Below are 11,610 nucleotides of genomic sequence, written 5' to 3'. Positions count from 1 at the left end.
GGAGAGCAGAAGCGGGGAAGGGAGAGGAGCGGCCTGGAGGGGCGGGGAGGCCCGGCCTGCTCCGAGCGAAGGGGCAGGGGGTGGAAGCAGAGGAGCCCAGAGGAATGGGGCTGGGAGGGACCCCCCAGAAGCAACCCCTGGCCCCAGGCAGGAGCAGCCCTGTGCAAACCAGCCCAGGCAAACCCAGCCTCTGAACTCTTCATAAAACTATCCTCAACTCTGACACAGCCCCAGGCTTCGCCCCGCAAACCGCGCCCCGGGAAAGCAGGAGGGACCAACGTCCTGCTGCCACACAAGGGGCTCGTGGATGCTGGAGAGACCCCGGGTCAGGCTGTGCCCCCGCTGCAGAGGAAGGCAAAACCCCCCAGTCCGGGCCATCCCAAATGGCGACGAGGCAGTCGCTGGGGATTGATGACTGACCAGGTAAGAACCAGGGGTTACGGCATGAACCGAGAGGGCTGGCAACTTCGCCAAGTCTTCTCTTGCTCCTTCACAGCTCGTGTCCTCCCGCTTGTCCCAGTGCCCTGCAGCCTGCTTATATCCGTCCTTTCGGGATTGGTCTCAGGTCCAGCCCTTCGTCTCTGCCTGTCTAGGTCTCAGGCCCTCCTGCAACCCCCTTCTCAGGCAGGCATTTGGCAATCCAGGCTTAGGGTCTTTGAGGTCAGGAAGGTTTCCCCCATGGCATGAATGCTACTGGGAGCAAGAGAGGTTTACTCTCCTCTCGGGGCTGGGATGTTGGTCACAGCTATCTGGGCATTTAGCCAGAGCTCCTGCTGAGCCTCAAACCCGCAGGGTCCTGGCTAGAAGGTCTTGCCCCTTCACTCAGGCGCAGACCAATGCTGCATTGGGGGCAAGAAGGGATTTTTACCCTGTGGTCAGGCTGGCAGGGACTGAGGGGAGTTACCTACTCCTGCAATGTGGGGCACAGTCACGACATAAGAATTGCTATTCACCGGGTCAGGCCATCGGTCCGTCTTGCCTGGCTGACCGCCCTCCGAGTTAGGCAGTTCCTCCTCATCTCACAGAGAGCTAGAGATGCAGGGCTGGAAGGGACCGCTGGGGAGCGCATCTGGTCCAAGCCCCTGCCTGAGCTCTTCCTTGTCTCCAGCCTCAGTTTCCCCTGCTGCAAATTGAGCCTATTGCTCCTAGTCCTGTCTCCTGCTGCCACACAGAAAAGCCCATCTCCATCCTCTCTGTCATCACCCATCAGGGATTTACAGACTATTATCAAACCCCTGTTCGGGCTTCTCTTCTCCTGTGTCGCACTGGGGCAGAGAGAGGAGGCTGAAGGGAGAGTGACCCCTGTTCCTCTCTCCCTTGCAGCCTCCAGCATCCTTGTTGCCCTTTTCTGGACCATTTCTAGTTCAGCTACATCATTTCTGAGGTGCAGGGACCAGTGTGTTACCCACTGCCTTCCCTGTCGCTGCGGGCCAGGGCAGGGACAGTGCCCTCCTCTCCCCCGCGGCAGGGTATGGGGGCTCCTGGTTCTGTGCCCTGCAGCCTGAACTGAAGGTCTGAAGGGGAGATTTGGGATGTTCCTCAGGCTGGCGGCTGCTGGTGAATGCAGAGGACTGGGTCTGATATCTCTGGCTGTCCCTGCCCATCCTACATTCCCTGTGCTCCTCCTGCTATCCGGCCTCGGTGCCTCCTTGTGCAAACATGCCAGGGAGACCCACAAGCTACTGCCCTGCTCAAATCCATTTCCAACAAAAAAGCACCTGCTTCCAGGGGCAGCTGTGGGCGTGATCTGAACCCTGCAGATTGCAATGGAGCTGCGAGGACCTGGACTGATTTTTGTGCGTGTGAAATTTCATCTCTGGGGCTAGATCAGCTCTGAATCCTCTCAGTGGAGCAGAAGTCGATTGCTCCCATCTGTGCGGTGCTGCCACCCGCAAGTCTCCCCCTTCCAGACCCCTCAGCCCGGGGCTGCAGATACCCCCAGGTCCACAGCCATATCCTACAGAGGCCTCGGAGTTCAGGTGCCCCCGGGTCTCGCCTGTCCCGAGCCAACAGGCCGGAGGAGCAAGCTCAAGGCAGAGCCCCAGAGGAACCCCCCATCGCCATCAGTCATGTGGCCACGATCCTGGCATGGGGGCCCTGCAGCTTGGCAGGGGTCAGCCTGTCGCCGTGCAAGGGGCAGACATCCACCCAGTCACTCAAGGCCAAGGAGAAGGGGGTCTCCCCTGCTAGGGCAGTCAAACCCCCTGAGGTCCAGACTGCAAGGGTGCGGACCGATTTTTGCATGCGTGTCATGTCGTCACCAGCCACATCTCAGCCTCTTCCTCTTCTCCCCCCTTTTTGGCACGTTTGTCCCTCAGGACTCAGTTTGTGGGGGCTCAGGACTGAGGTCTCCAGCCCGGGCGAGGTGTCCAGCTGCCCTCAGCAGGGCCAGGGTATGGAAAGTGCTCAGGCCATCACATCTGACAACTTACAGACAACTTTGTGGAGAGCGTCTCTAGACATGGCAGCTTTGCACAGGGGTGCAGCCAGCAGCTGTGGCTCCCCAGGTCCGTTCCCAGGAAGCAGGGAGGGAAAACAGTGCCTGCTCCAGCTTCCTTCTGCTTTGAGGAGGGGTGGCTAACCCCAGACCTGCCCTGCCGTGGCCGTGGGGGCATTTGGGATCCATGGTGGGTGATGCACGGTCCCAGTTTGCAAGAACCAGGCGCAGGCAGGGGGGAAAGGTAGGGCCTGGGCAGCAGCTGGTGAGTGCTGCATGCAGTTTCTCTCTGGAAGTGGGAGGGCAGGATGGGGGGCCCTGCTGCTTGGGACCCAGCTGCTGTGGCCACAGCAGGTCTTGTGTCTAGCAGAGAAGCAGGCTTTGCTTCATAGCTTCCCAGGGGCTGTTCCTGTCTCATCCCATAGCTAAGCACCCCCCTCCCGTGCTCCCAGCATCTGTCCCCAGTGCCCATCATAGCCCCCATTTCCCTGGCCAACTCTGCAAAGGATTCTGGGATGTGGGTTGGGGTGACAAGAGGAGCCCAGGGAGGCTGAGCTGCAGATGAGAATGATGCTCCAGACCCTGCCCTCTCCGCCTGCCCTGGGCAGCTGTCACCGGGGGGAGACAGAGTCGCTCAGAAGCTGGTTTCTCTTCTTTTTATTACCGAGTGCAACCACATTGGGGATGGCAGGAACCAGGAAGCACCTTGGCACCCGATCTCCTGCCGGGGGGCCACGCAGCCGGGGTCCTGGGGCCTTCAGCGCTTGGAGAAGTCCCCACCTAGAGAAAGGGGAGTGGGACATGAGGCTGGGAGCGGCCCAGAGGAGGGGGCTTCAGAGCCAGAGCTTCCTCCTGCAGTACCAGGGACCTGGCCATGCCCCATCCATGGGCCGCAGTCACCCCGGTCGGCAGCACAGCCTCAGCTGCAAGTGCTGTGTCTTTGCACAGCTCCAGCTGCCCGAGAGAGAGGCTGGCGAGGCCCAGCCTGGGCTACCCAGCTGTCTGAGCCATGCTGCAGGGGGTAAAGGCCCTCCCTGATGTGGGTCCCATTGCTGGCACAGCCACCCCAGGCTCAGGGGCACATGCACTCTGCCCCATGTCCAGGGCAGGAGGACAGGCCAGAAATCCCCTCACATGCGTGCACTCACCCTGGCAGCTGCTGCACTCGCAGCTGTGGATGACGGGCAGTACCACGGGCTCCACCTCCCCATCCTCGCAGCGCAGGCTCAGGAGGCGGACGGGGCTCACGGGGTCCAGGCGGTAGCTGCAGCAGTCACACAGTGTCTGCAGGTATGGCTCCTGCCAGGGGGAGAAACGCAGAGTATTGTCATGGGAGAGGTCCAGGATAGGGCCCAAGGATGTCGGTGGCTCAGCTGCTGCAATGCATGCAGTGGTGTAGAACAGGCTCCTGGCTGCAGCCCTCACGCTCTTCTTGGTGCCCGTAGCCCTGGCCGTCCCGCTGCGGCTTCTGGCACTGCCAGTGGGCACGTGTGCATGCGCCCCAGTGCAGGCTGTGCTCTGGCGAGGAGCTATGTGATGCCAGAAACACGTGTGTGTATGTGCCTTGTGGGTACCGAGACCAGTCAGGGCAGACAGGGACCTGCTGAGCATATCCAGCAGGGATAGGAGCCAAAAGCCCATCAGGTGAGCAGACGGGAAGGCGGCACACAAGCTGCAGGTGACAGAGCAGCCAACACAGCCACTGCCCCTGCACGGCTGCACCGCTCAGCTCAGGGGTCCCATCCCCGTGGCCCCCCGCCATGCCGTGCTCACCTCTGGGAGGACATTGGTGCGAGACAGGCAGCGCCCACGGCAGTAGCTGACCTCCACTCCGCGCAGCGAGCACCGGCCCTTGGTGATGTTGCGCACCTCAGTGTAGCGCTGGCACGCGGCCGACGGCTCCTCTGCGGGGACAAGGGCAGCAGTGACCATCCCCATCTCTAATGCTCACAGACCCACACTGTTGGGGTGGAGCAGGCGGTGGGGCTCTCTTGCTGGAGGGCTTCAAGCAGCTGTATGGCCTCTGCGTGTCTGGGGGCACTGAGGACAGCATGCTGCCTCTGCATGGGGCTAACAGGCCCCATCTCACCCCAGGTTCACCGCATTAGTGCCACGCTGGGTGTGGGATTCGCAGGATGCTCCTGCAGTGCCCCCCAGTGACGCCCCCAACCTTGTTAGTCCCGGGCTGCTGGCGGGTTCATACCGAGCGACTCCGTCCTGCACACGGGGCAGCAGCTGCCCGGCTCCTGCACCTTCACCTCCCCCTGCGGAGAGAGAGAAAGTTGGCACCGGTGAGGTGGGCTCAGCTCAGGACTGGCCCCATGGGCTCCCTCGGCCCGGACACCCGGTGCCAGCGGAGCCTGGGCTGCAGGGGTGAGTCCGGCTGTGCCCCCTGCCCTGGGCTGCCGTGTTCCCCACCCTGCAGCCTGCAGCTCCCTGCCAGCAACGCAGCCCTGGGGGCTCTGCAAGCTGGTGCCCAGGACTGTTGTCCTTGGCCTGATGGGGGACAGGGTGGCCGGCGGGCCCGTACCTCGAGGCAGGAAAGCGGGGGGCAGCCGGCCATGCACACGCCTCTCCCATTGAGGCAGCGGCAGGTCTCGCAGTCTTCATGCCACTCGGCGCCGGGCTGGGGGCAGAGGAGAGGTGTCAGGGCAGTGGGGGCCTTGGGGAGACCCTGAGGCCCCGGCACCCATCAACATGCACTCACCGGGTAGAGCCGGCCGCGGTGCTGGCACTCGCAGTGGGCAGCCGGGACACAGCGTCCACTGCCGTTGCGGTACAGCCCGGGGTCGCACATGCAGCCCTGCCCCGGGCAGGCCCCCGCCGCCGGCTCCTGGTAGATGTCCTGGCAGCTGCGCTCGCAGGGCGCCGTGGCCTCGGGCCGGTGCCAGCGCTCCCCCACGGGGCAGGCTGCAGGGCCGGGGCCAAGTCAGGGAGCAGGATGATGCCATCGTGCCCCCCAAGCCAGGCCTGCAGGAACCCCTGCACTGGGACCAGACCCCAGGAACCCCCTAGCCCAGTACCCACCCCTTCCTCACCACTGGGACCATGCCCGTCTCTCCCAGTACCCACCCTCCACTGGGACCAGAAACCAGGCCCTTCTCTCCCAGTACCTACCCCCTCCCTGCCACTGCGACCAGACCCCAGGCCCCCTCCCTGCCACAGGACCAGGCCCATCTCTCCCAGTACCCAGCTTCCACTGGGACCAGGCATCAGGCCCTTCTCACCCAGTGCCCAATCCCCTACCACTGGGACCAGCCCCCCAAACCCAGGACCCACCCACCACTGGGACCAGCCCCCAGACCCCTCTTACCCGGTGCCCACTCCCCTGCCACTTAGATCAGACCCCCAGGCCCCGTTCACCCAGTACCCACTCACTCCCTGCTACTGGGACCAGACCCCTAGACTCCTCTCTTCCAGTGCCCATCCCCACCCTCCACTGAGACCAGCCCCCAGGCCCTTCTCTCCCAGTACCTACCTCCTCCCTGCCACTGGAACAGCCCCAGGTCCTTCTTACCCAGTACCCACTCCCATGCCACTGGGATCAGACCCCCCCAGACCCTTCTCACCCAGTACCCACCCCCCCTGTCACTGGAACCAGACCCCCAGAGCCCTTTCTCCCAGTATCCAGCCCTCAGCCACTGGGACCAGAGCCCCGGACCCCTCTAACCCAGTGTCTCCCCACTGCCCTGGGGCCCAGCCTGTCTCACCGCAGTCCGGCAGGCTGCAGGGCATCTGGCGCGTGTTGGGGCCCAGGCACTCGGCCCCGTCGTAGAGGCGCTGCCGGAGCGGGTGGCGCTGGGACAGCTGCACGCCCGAGCCGCACGTCACCGAGCAGGAGGACCACGGTGCCCACGGCGCCCACAGGCAGTCCACTGTGGGGAGCCGGGGGGTCAGAGTACAGGCCATGGTGAGGGGGAATGGACAGTCAAGGTAAGGGTCAAGGCCCAGGAGAGGTTGGGAAGGAGAGGCGTGGGAAGGGGACCTGTCTGGGCTGGCCCCGAGACACATGGGACAGTACTGGGAAGCTCAGGGACCGGGTCTCACCATTGCAGTCCTGCTGGGAGCAGACGAAGGCACCTCCACGACACACGCTGCAAGCAAGGAGGGGGCATCAGAGCCATCCTGGCCCTCCCCGGGGTCTGAGCCCTGTGTCCCCACTGCACCTGGCTCCCAGCCCCCATGGGGGCTGCACTCCGGGATAGCTGAGGAAACTGAGGCAGAGAGAAGCTGCAGCTTCCCCAGGTGCCACAGCAGGGCAGCGCGGGTGTCCTGCCCCCTTGCTCCAGCTCCGGAGGCTGCAGCTGCCCTTGCGTGGCACACTGGGGCACTTACCAGCTGTTGCACTGGTGGTGGACGATGCTGCCAGGCGCGTGCTCCTTCTCCAGCTCCTCCCGTGACAGGTTGGAGAACCAGGGGCTGGGCGGCGTGGGGCCTAACGCACAGCGGCAGTCCTCTGGTGGCACGCACGCCCCGTCCTGCACCACCTGCCACCACGACAGAGGCTGCCACTCGCTATGGGGACGTGACCCCGCATCGGCACCCCCAGGCCAGGCTGGAGACCTCCACCCTCAAGCCAGGCTAAAGCAGCTTCCCAGAGACCCTCCCCTGGGCCCCCTGCTGACATGGGGCAGAGCCATAAGGAGGAGGCTGAGGACCAGCCGGGGCCATTAGCCCTCCCCTTAGCTGGACTTGGAGCCCACCTGCCCCTGCCTGACCTGGGCAGCCTGGGAGCAGGAGCTATCCCAGGTGCCTTCCCCTCTGCCCAGGACCCTTCCCCTCTGCTCTAGACTCCTCCCCCTGCTGCACTAGCCCCACCCACCAAGCCCCGCCCATCACCAAGTTCTACCCCTTCCACGTGCCCAGCACCACCCCTGGTGACCCCCCTCCTGTGTGCAGAGCTTAGTGGGGTGAGGTTGGGGAGGGGGCTCAGCCCATCTGGCCTGGCCCAGGGGGTCGAGGGCTAGAAGCCACAGAGGCTGGCCCGGGAGGGCTGTGAGGGCAATGTCCCAAGGCCCTGCCTGGGTGGAGATAGCGGGCAGGGGAGTCTGGACGGAGCTGGCACCCACCTGGCCAGGTGGGCAGGCGCAGCCGGGCTCACAGGGCTCCTGCTGGCAGGCGGTGCCCGGGCGCAGGTCGGAGCAGGCACGGGGGCAGGCGTTGGCACAGTCACGGTGCACTTGGCCACCTGGGCACTCTGCGGGGGAGAGGTGGGGGAGTCACGGACCAGGTGGCCAGGCAACCCCCCATCCTGCATTGAGCCCTGCCCTCCCAGCTACCCCCCTGTACCCCAGCACCCCCTGCTGGGCACTGCCACCTGCATTGGCTATGGGGGTGTGTGCCCCTGCTGACCCTGGACCCCTCCCTGCAGCATGACACCCCCTGCCCCCCAGCACAGCGCCCCCTGCTGGAGCCCCTGCCCCCTCATGGCACTCAGGGCTGTGCCCCCACTCCCGTCCACCCGTGCCCCCCGCATCCCGGCCCATACCTGGGGCACAGCCGTGGGTGTTGCACGGACGATGCAGCCGCAGCAGCAGGCCGGGGCAGTCCTGGCTCCCGCTCTCACCCGGGTCCAGCAGGTGCCGGCTCTGCTCCGAGATGCCCCCGCCACAGCTGGCGCTGCAGGGGCTCCATGCCGACCATGTGCTCACCTGGCAGCTGGCTGCAAAACCGGGGCAGGGGGTCAGAGCCGTGGGGATGCCCCCACTGCATGGAGGGACCAGCCTCACTGCCCTGGGCAGTGGGAGGGAGGGAGAGGCCTGGCCCATGGCCGAGGACAGGTGTTGCGCCCAGCTGGGAAGGTGCCCTGGTGTGCCCATGCCAGCCAGGGCTGGGGGGACACTGAATTGGGTAGGCCACGGGCAAGCACTCCCCAGGCAAGGTTGAGAGGTGGGCACCATGGGGTAGGTGCTCCCCGGGCAGGGTTGTGGGACCGCAAGGTAAGCACTCACCGGCGCAGGGCTGTGGGTTGCAAACTGTCACCTCCTCCATGGCCTGGGCAGAGCAGGGGGCACCGTGGGGGCTCTCGTGGCAGGGCCTGTGGCGCAGGGCACGGCCCCCCCCGCAGCTCTGGGAGCAGGGGCTCCAGCCGGCCCAGGGCCCATAGGATGGGCACTCGGGGGCCGGGCAGGCGAATGTCCCGTTCTCACAAGTGCTGCGGGAAGCAGGCGGGTTAGGGGGGGTTCTGAGCACCTTCCACCACCCGGGTGCAGCCCCACTGTGCCCTGCACCCCCAGGGGCAGGGAGGAACCCCATTAACCCTTCAGCTCCCGCAGCACTAGCTGCAGGAGGCCTCAACGCTCTCCCTGCCGTGGGACCTGGGGTGCTCCATGAGCGTGGTGGCAGCTGTGTCAATGGCCTCCTGCCCCTCTTACCAGTTGTGGCAATCCAGCTCAGCGGCCTGCCCAGGCCACAGCTCCAGGGTGACATTGGTACTGGGGAGTCCACAGAGGCACTCAGCCACAGGCACGCACACCCCATCCTGCAGGAGCTGCCCCTCGGGGCACCGGCACCCTGCAGGGAAGAGCGCAATGAGGGATGTCACTGCCCTGAGCATGGAGAGGGACAGAGTGGGAGTTGGGGGACAGGATGGGGGTACCTGGCTTGCAGGGGCCCTGCAGACACTCCACGTGGTCCCAGAGGTCAGCACAGGTCCGGGGGCAGCGGTTGGCGCAGGTTGGGGCATAGGCCTTGCCCCGGTCCTCACACTTCTCCCCTGGCAGGGGACATTGAGTCAGCACGTGGCCAGGATGAAAGGATAGGGGAGCTAGGTTTGTCCCACACCCAGCCCCTGGTGCCCACCAACCACGAGGGACCCAAAACCCTGGCACCAGCCTGAACCATAGCCTGGATGGGCACTGGGCAGCCCCAGGATGAGGGGTTACCTGGGCAGGCAGCCGTGTTGCAGCTCTCGGACTGGGACCAGGCGCCACGGCACTGCTTGTCACTGGCCAGGTGCTGGGGTTGGCGCCGGCGCAAGCGGAAACCGCCGCTACAGGGCTCGCGACAGGGGCTCCAGGCGCTCCAGGGGCTCCACTGGCACGGGTCTGGGATGGAGGGCACAGGTGCGGAGAGGGGGGATCCTCCCTGCTGCAGCTACCCTCACCCCACGAGGGCTGGGGCAGCTCAGGGACCCTGTCCCACCCCTCTGTCTCCCCATGGACACCCCTGGGCCTGGCATTACCATCGCAGATGTGGGGGTCTGGGCAAAGCCGCTCCTGCTGCAGCTGGGCAGAGCACAGCACCGCCTCGCCGGCCCAGGCCGAGCCCGTCTGTGGGTCCAGGCACACGCGGTAGCGCTGCTGCACCGAGGCCAGGGCCATGCTGGGCTCCTCGTCCTGCCAGCCGCTGCCCTGAGCCACGACCAGTGCCGTGGTGCCCAGGCCCAGCGCTGCCAGGGGCAGGCAAGGACCGCAGGGCGTCCACTCAGTCCAGTCACTCAGGGGGAGAAGCCCTGCCAGGGACACACAGCCATGGGGAGGAGGCAGAGACACGGGGCCAAACTGGCTCCCGATTCACCCCGTGGGAGGGTGCCAGGCTTGGCTGGGCAGGGGGGAGCTGGGACAGATGAGCATGGGCTTGCCCAAGGCTGAGCCAGGGGTGTGGGATGCATCCATCTGGAGAGGTGCAGATGCCCCCACTGCCCTTTCCAGCTCATGACAGGCCTCAGCTCCCCGGGGGAGGGACCCATGATGGGGCGAGAGGGGACAGATGCTTACCCTGGCAGTTCTGGCTGCTGCAGTGCAGCTCGCCCTCCTGGCACACACTGCAAGACAGAGCCATCGGTCAGCAGCGCCCCATGAGCCCCATGTCTTGCCCCCCCAGCCCCACTCCTCACAGCCAGCCCTTGCGCTCACCACTCCTTGCAGCCCACGAGGACGGTGTCTCCTGCCGCCAGGTACGTGGGGCCGTGGGGCTGGCCCGGCTGCAGGCAGCCGCACTGCGAGGGGGGCACGCATGCCCCATCCTGCTCCAGCAGGCCCTGCCGGGGAGTGGGGAAGGGGCCACGCGTCAGCCACGGCCCCTCTCCTGGTCTCTGTGGCTGTTCCCTGTGCCCCATGACACCTTGCCCCCCAGCCAGGTCCCATGTCGGCACAGGCCGGTGCCGTTCCCTGTGCCCGTGGCTGGTGTGCCCCAGGTCCGTGAACTGCTGTGGACTGTCAGAGCAGAGATCCACTGTGCCCACACTCTCCACATCCCAGGACCTCCTGCTTGACCTCCTCCTGGCACTTGCCAACCTCATCATCTCTGACCGGGAAGGAGGACCCTGAGGACTGTGGGAATGCTTTCGTGTCCCTCGTGCACTCACGTCTCGGGTAGCATCCGCTGGACTCGCTGGCGGGCCAGCAGGCACTGTGCGGTGTGCTCTGCATCCCTGCTTCGGATGCCTGGTTTTGAACCTCACTCCCTTCCCTGTTCTCCTTTTACTCTGCCCCAAGAAATCAGCTGCTACTTTCACTCTTAGAAAGGGAAGCTCATGGTTGTTCTTGGTGGGCACGGGCCCACGGGCCCTTAAAGTTGCAAGCAGGTCTGTGTTACATGGGCAGAGCACAGAGGCTGAAGGGAGAGTGAATGGGTCTGAGCTGGGTTTCCCCCCGTTCCTCTCTTCCTGGCAGGCTCCAGCACTGAGGGTCCAGGATGTTGTGATGCAGGGGCCGTGCCCCTCGCTCCCTGCTCCAGAGCCTCTGATGCCATTTTGCTCCAAGCACGTGTCCAACCCTCTGTGAATTTGGCTGAGCTCTCAGCTCTCGTCACGTCTGGTGGCAACACGCTCTACGCTTTAATGCTGCGCTGGGTGACACGAAAGACTCAGACTCATAGCAAATGATGATGGAAGGGACATCAGGAGGGCACATCTAGTCCAACCCCTGCTCCAAGCAGGACCAGCCCCAACTACATCATCCTGGCCAAGGTTTTGTCTACCCGGGTCTTAAACACCTCCAAGGATGGAGACTCCACCACCTCTCTAGGTAACTCATTCCAGTGCTTCACCACCCTCCTCGTGAGAAAGTTTTTCCTAATATCCAACCTCAACTTCCCTTCCTGCAACCTGGGCCCATTGCTCCTTGTTCTGTCAATCCGTACTGACTTTCTCCCCACCATTTAGTATTTTGTAAACTTTTCTCATCTCCCCCTGCAAACATCTCTTCTCTGCACTGACCAGGCCTAGCCTC

At 64.7% G+C, this 11,610-nt stretch overlaps 1 protein-coding gene and 1 long non-coding RNA gene across 2 annotated transcripts in view; one reads left to right on the top strand and one right to left on the bottom strand.

Moving 5' to 3' along the window:
- The first annotated feature begins 38 nt into the window (after positions 1–38).
- On the top strand, positions 39–11,596 carry LOC132250998 (uncharacterized). Its single transcript, XR_009462809.1, has 2 exons — positions 39–423; positions 11,053–11,596. It is a non-coding gene; the product is annotated as an uncharacterized LOC132250998 (long non-coding RNA).
- The window catches only part of LOC109285107 (SCO-spondin), a 61,366-nt gene continuing 52,842 nt past the window's right edge, over positions 3,087–11,610 (bottom strand). Inside the window, exons 97-114 of the mRNA XM_059729438.1 lie at positions 10,294–10,418; positions 10,156–10,202; positions 9,621–9,890; positions 9,322–9,483; positions 9,036–9,152; positions 8,812–8,950; positions 8,389–8,591; positions 7,926–8,099; positions 7,507–7,634; positions 6,773–6,924; positions 6,485–6,531; positions 6,148–6,312; positions 5,145–5,347; positions 4,968–5,063; positions 4,641–4,701; positions 4,211–4,341; positions 3,586–3,736; positions 3,087–3,217 (exon numbers count right to left, since the gene is read on the bottom strand). Of these exons, the coding sequence (XP_059585421.1) occupies positions 3,195–3,217; positions 3,586–3,736; positions 4,211–4,341; positions 4,641–4,701; positions 4,968–5,063; positions 5,145–5,347; positions 6,148–6,312; positions 6,485–6,531; positions 6,773–6,924; positions 7,507–7,634; positions 7,926–8,099; positions 8,389–8,591; positions 8,812–8,950; positions 9,036–9,152; positions 9,322–9,483; positions 9,621–9,890; positions 10,156–10,202; positions 10,294–10,418 (2,394 nt within the window). The 3' untranslated portion in view covers positions 3,087–3,194. The remainder of the gene's footprint in view (positions 3,218–3,585; positions 3,737–4,210; positions 4,342–4,640; positions 4,702–4,967; positions 5,064–5,144; positions 5,348–6,147; positions 6,313–6,484; positions 6,532–6,772; positions 6,925–7,506; positions 7,635–7,925; positions 8,100–8,388; positions 8,592–8,811; positions 8,951–9,035; positions 9,153–9,321; positions 9,484–9,620; positions 9,891–10,155; positions 10,203–10,293; positions 10,419–11,610) is intronic.

This window comes from Alligator mississippiensis, chromosome 5 (assembly GCF_030867095.1).
Source record: "Alligator mississippiensis isolate rAllMis1 chromosome 5, rAllMis1, whole genome shotgun sequence".
Taxonomy (NCBI): domain Eukaryota; kingdom Metazoa; phylum Chordata; order Crocodylia; family Alligatoridae; genus Alligator; species Alligator mississippiensis.
Note: the sequence above shows the minus strand (reverse complement) of the source record. Positions and strands in the feature narration are given on the sequence as shown.